This window comes from Lipomyces doorenjongii (genome assembly GCF_038497915.1).
Source record: "Lipomyces doorenjongii strain NRRL Y-27504 unplaced genomic scaffold V1508scaffold_227, whole genome shotgun sequence".
NCBI classification, from domain to species: Eukaryota; Fungi; Ascomycota; class Lipomycetes; order Lipomycetales; family Lipomycetaceae; genus Lipomyces; species Lipomyces doorenjongii.
Window position 1 is genome coordinate 1 of NW_027118294.1, and position 5,049 is coordinate 5,049.

General features: G+C 46.8%; 1 protein-coding gene across 1 annotated transcript; it reads right to left on the reverse strand.

Annotated features, from left to right (window-relative positions):
- Nucleotides 1-1,372: 1,372 nt before the first annotated feature.
- On the reverse strand, nt 1,373-4,061 carry V1508DRAFT_118805 (transcription factor C6 AmyR like protein). Its single transcript, XM_066935905.1, has 2 exons — nt 2,685-4,061; nt 1,373-2,628 (listed from the first exon to the last, which is right to left on the reverse strand). Exons 1-2 carry the CDS (start codon nt 3,740-3,742, stop codon nt 1,800-1,802), a joined length of 1,887 nt encoding a protein of 628 aa, XP_066791973.1. The 5' UTR covers nt 3,743-4,061; the 3' UTR covers nt 1,373-1,799.
- Nucleotides 4,062-5,049: the final 988 nt, after the last annotated feature.

Genomic DNA, 5,049 nt, shown 5'->3' on the forward strand with positions numbered 1-5,049 from the left:
GGATAGGAAGGCGGATTTATTCGACAAGACGGCGGATGAGGATCCGACAAACTTGTAATGGCGGATGACGGATGACGGATGTAAATCCGCCAAACCTGCGATGGCGGATGGCGGATGGCGGATACGGTCAGGCGGATATCAGCCCGTCACAGCCCTATCTGCTGCCGATGTCGTATCAATCGTTCGCGCTTTCGATCCAGTACCTACGGATTGATCATAAAGCTCTTCGAAGATCTCAATATGCGGCAGCGAGTTGTTTCGGTGCCAACTTACAGGATTTGCGGTTCTATAAATACATAGTTATATTTTGCCAGGTAGTTTAAATTAAGCGGTACTAATCAAGAATAGCTTACAGCAATGATGTCACTCCAAGCCTGGTCCGAGGCAGTAATCATTATGGCCTTCTCTTCGTCCCACCCAAGGCCAGACTGACTGCGCAAAAACCTCCAGTCTCGATAGTATCCTTTAAAGGTTTGCTCCTTTTGCTTAACTTTTTGTAAAGGGATAGTATAAGGGCCTGTATAGACTGCTTGAACTTCCCTTAAGACAGAATCCCAAGCCTCCTTTTTGAAACCTGAATCAGCACGTTTACCATTCTGCGCCTGCTCAAGGAGCTCTGTAATCAACCCATGTATCATCTCAGGTGTCCAGTCGATTAGATCCGACTGATCCTCTATAGTCGTAGAAGGTTGAGAGGGTGTAGAAGGACGCGAGGATTGCCATTCAGGGTGCGATTCAGGGTGGCCTTCACGAAGCTGAGGGACTATTGGAAGCTCGGATTGGACGGTATCTTCAACAGCTGGAAAGTCAATAATTTGAAAATTTAAAGATTCTACAGGATTCTTGCGACTACGTGGGGCCATGATTGATAATAATAAAAAAAAATGAAGGGTATGCAGATGACCTATCACAAACTCATACCATGCACCAACAAGAACCTACGAAATCGGGTACATCAACACTTTTCACCTTTGGATCCTGAAGGTACATGCTGTTGAAACCGCGAAAATGATATTGTGTACGATTGCCATATGTGACGCAAACTCAACAAATGGGCCATTCTATACGCCAATTCCTATCATGGTCAGTTGAACATATTCGAAAACACCAAAATTATAGTTCTAATGGACATGAAATTAAAAACGTAGGTCAGCTCACGTTGCCCACCTGGAGTTGCCTTTATGGCCACTTGCGAGCCACCAACAATGTGGTTGCTAGCACCAGGGAAGAGTATGCCTTCTATCTCAGGCCTTTTACGCTCATTGACGTCGTAGAGTGCGGGAAACAGAATTAAATAACAAAGAGTAGAAAAAAGTTCCACTTGGCTAAGATAACACTCCTTCGTCCACTCGAGGTTAGGGTTAGTGCTGCTCCACTTCACAGCGCTGACCCGGCGATTGATACTTTTGGTATGGCAGCGTGAAAAGGATTCCGGCTACGCCACTAGCGTAAACGCTAATCATCTTCAGACAGCACTATCTACAACAATATTCTTATGGCGCAAATGTGTCCAAAGCACCCTAACCCTACGAGGGTAAGATAATGCCCAAACCCTTCACCTCGATACCCTAACCTGTGCAGGATGGTCGCTAGCCACACGTCCGCAAGCTCACATATTTAGGTATCAGGGTTAGGGTTGTCAGGAGTAGCCTTGGATGCACCATACTAACCTTGTCAATCTCTTTGGTGATTGTCCAACAACGTCAAGTGCGTAAGTGCTTTCCAGAACTTTTGGTGGTCTCGCTGATCAAAGCCTTGGGTCGGCAGCGGTGTTGGTCAATGGTTCGGCCCGACGCAAATCAGAGGTAATATCCAGGTAGCTTGGTCAGAATGTCCTCGAATCTGTCGCTATACTGGTGATCACCGCCGCGGAAATCTTGAATGGTGCGATTGAAATTTTGGAGAATGTCTTTGAGAGCTAAGTTGGACGAAACCTCACCATTTATGAAGACCTTGTCTGGCTCCGGCTTTGGTAGTGGCACGTCGAGTGTGATGCAAGACGAAACTCCCATGGCTGTTATAACACCCATAGCGACGTCGTAGATCTTTTCGACAAGTCCAATGCCATGTATTTCCAACGCTGAAAGGGGAAACCTCTTGCATTGTTCATTAAGAGAAAGAGCAATGTGGCAAGCGAACATATAACATAGCTCGGCGTGATCGGACGACTCTTGCAGAAGACTGTGCGATAAGCAGAGACTCCAGAGTCGATTCAGCAGCCAGAGTTGCGTAATCAAGATGTCGGCTTGTTGACTCTCGGTAAGCTTATCAAGTGGAACAGGAGTGGCTGAAGGCGCGAAGGAGATGTTCCCAGTAAGACATGCTTCACGGGCTCTATACTGTGCTCGAAATGCTTGCAAAGCTCGTCGACGGTCGAAAGATTCGCATATGCCGTCGCTCACTTTGCAGTTGCCATTCCAGCATTCGATGACGGTTTCGTCAATGTTGTCAAAAGTCTCCATCAAGTAAAGCAGGCCAGTCATTGCGACGCTGTCCGAGTGATCGCTAGACGTAAAATGAGATATATACTCTGTTGCTATAGTTGGGTCGAACGCCTGCATGAAGCGAGCAGTGATTCCAGGACGCCCTCTGAAACTGATATAATGACGCCGCTGCAACGCATATGCTCTGGCCAGAACGTCAGCTAATCGACACCATGCCTTGGTGCATCAACGTACTATTACCTTTCTGTCACTGACAGTGATAGATACGTCCGGAGCCACTGCTCCCTCGTTTCTGCGTCTAGCCCAGAGTAGGATTCAGGCAAGTGAAGACCTAGACTTTGCGCAAGGTCGACGGCCTCTCGCAATCGAAGCGCTGCTGCTCTTTGCTTATTGCTATTAAATAAGCAAGAGAACAGGAAAAGGCTGGTCAAGACCATTTCAATCGAAGGGAGCTCTCCAAAGTCTGCAGTCAATCTCATTTTGACGCACTCTTCCATGAGCATACGGGCTTGAACCAAGCGTGACGGAGTAGAGGCACGCTCATGAATCTGAATTGGCTGATACATGGCAAAAGCGCAGAGTCCGAATATCATGGCACCATATTGAGAGTCTGTGCGGTGTTTTCTCATTATCATTTCGTGGTATATGGTTGTCCGATTGAGAATTGGGCCAATGGGATTCAATCGCTTGAAATAAACGTCGATCCACGGAAGTAAAGCCTCTTCATTAATTGTTTGGGGCCACACATCTGCAGTGTCGGTAAGAGGCGATAACTCTTGTCGAGGAATTAAGCCAAATGAATCCAAGTCGTGAGATGGTGAGTCGATTGGAAGACTAGGGAATAAAACCTCGCTTGGCATTCGGCTGGGGATCACTTCCAAAGTTGCTTCACAGATACCCTCTTCGAAGAGAGTTGCGCAGTACGAATTTTGTTCGTCTGGCACACAATAGTCATAGGTGGTCGACGAAACATTGGAGTCCTGGTCTGCTGGAGGGCTGGCTATCAGTTGTGCATTGTAGCAGGTTGATGAATTCAAATCGCTGCCGTTTTGGCTGCCATCTTGGTCGTCGCTGGGCTTTTCCTGTTGACGACGGATCTCTTGGATATGCTTTCCTGCAGGGCCGCGTTTCTTCCTCGCTTTGGCATATGTGCAATCAAATCCTTGCTTTGTGCAGGTTGCGCATGGCTTGGTCATGTCGCATCGCACTTTACGAGACTTGCACTGATCGCAGGCGCGATCAGCGATCGTTTTGGGACGGCCGACCGTCTCCCCGGCGCAGTCAAGGATTGAAAACATGGCATTCTATGCAGATCAGTAAGAATGTGAACAAGAGGACGTGAGACGAGAGAGGAGAGAGAATCTTGTATAAAGCGGGACTCACGCAGCCACGAGTGTCTATGGTGCATCCACTTTTAGTCGCGACCCACCTTGTACCACATAGTCAACACAACCTTTCACCACCACCAGAAACTACTGAAATACGAAATAGAATACGTCATCGAGCTAGTCGCACTCGTGATTTTACTAATTGGGAATATTTTTCTTAGAAATTAAAATTTGCCAGAGATTTGGGAGGTACTACTTGATTGGATACTTTCGTGGCTTTAGTATGGCAATGCAACTCGTCAACTGCTAAATTAACAGGCCGGGCATATATGGTGCCTCCAGCTTAGTCTCCACAACCCTAACCCCATGAATATATTTATCAGCCAACCCCAACCCTTATTTTTTCTTAAGTGATAATGTTAGCGATGGCGTAGATATGAGCATGGCTTGCTTTCTACCGAAGGAATAATTAAAATTACGAGCCTACAACAAAGTCACTATGCACATATCAGTCTAATAAACCAGAGGTTGCCGCATTCGACAGTGATATTAAAGAAACATAGCAATCTAGCAATCTAGAGTTTGTGGCAAACGGCGATGGGATTTATATTTTCTGGCCGCGAAAATCGCAGTCATCAAGGCCATGGTATATGATCTCGCAAATTTTCGCACTCGCGTAACAGGGATTGAATCCAGAATTCTTGGGACTCTGTTTTATCTGCTTGTATGAGCAATCACAGTCCGCTCTGGCTTGACGCTTAGCGTTTCCCCAGATGCGTTCTATGAAGTTACATTCACAGTGAAATTTTGGGTACATTTCGTGTGTCCCCGAGCACGCACTGCAAGCTCAAGTCGCGACAACTGGCACTTGAAGTCGGGCTGCTGTGCAAGGATGTGCGTTGCGCAGCATGACAGCGGCCGTGACAAGTCGACGGTACTTTTTAGATTTACACTGCAGCAGCAGCCCATCTCCCCACAGACCCCGTGCCTGCAGGATTGTCCTAATGCCCTTTTGCTGTCCTGCTTTCGCATGGTCCTTAGGATAAACAATTGGCTGTCTAACGATATGTCCATTTTGCTCGAAAAAACCGTCAACTATTGGCAAGCCACTGGCCTTATCGTTCAAGGTTAGCTTTGATATGATCAATGCGTCTGGTGGCATTGCCTGGTGATTGGATGATTTAGGGATCGGCATGGATAATATCCAGGCCAATTTTTCCATATCCATATCCGTATCCATATCCAGGTAAATTATCTATATCCATATCCATATCCGT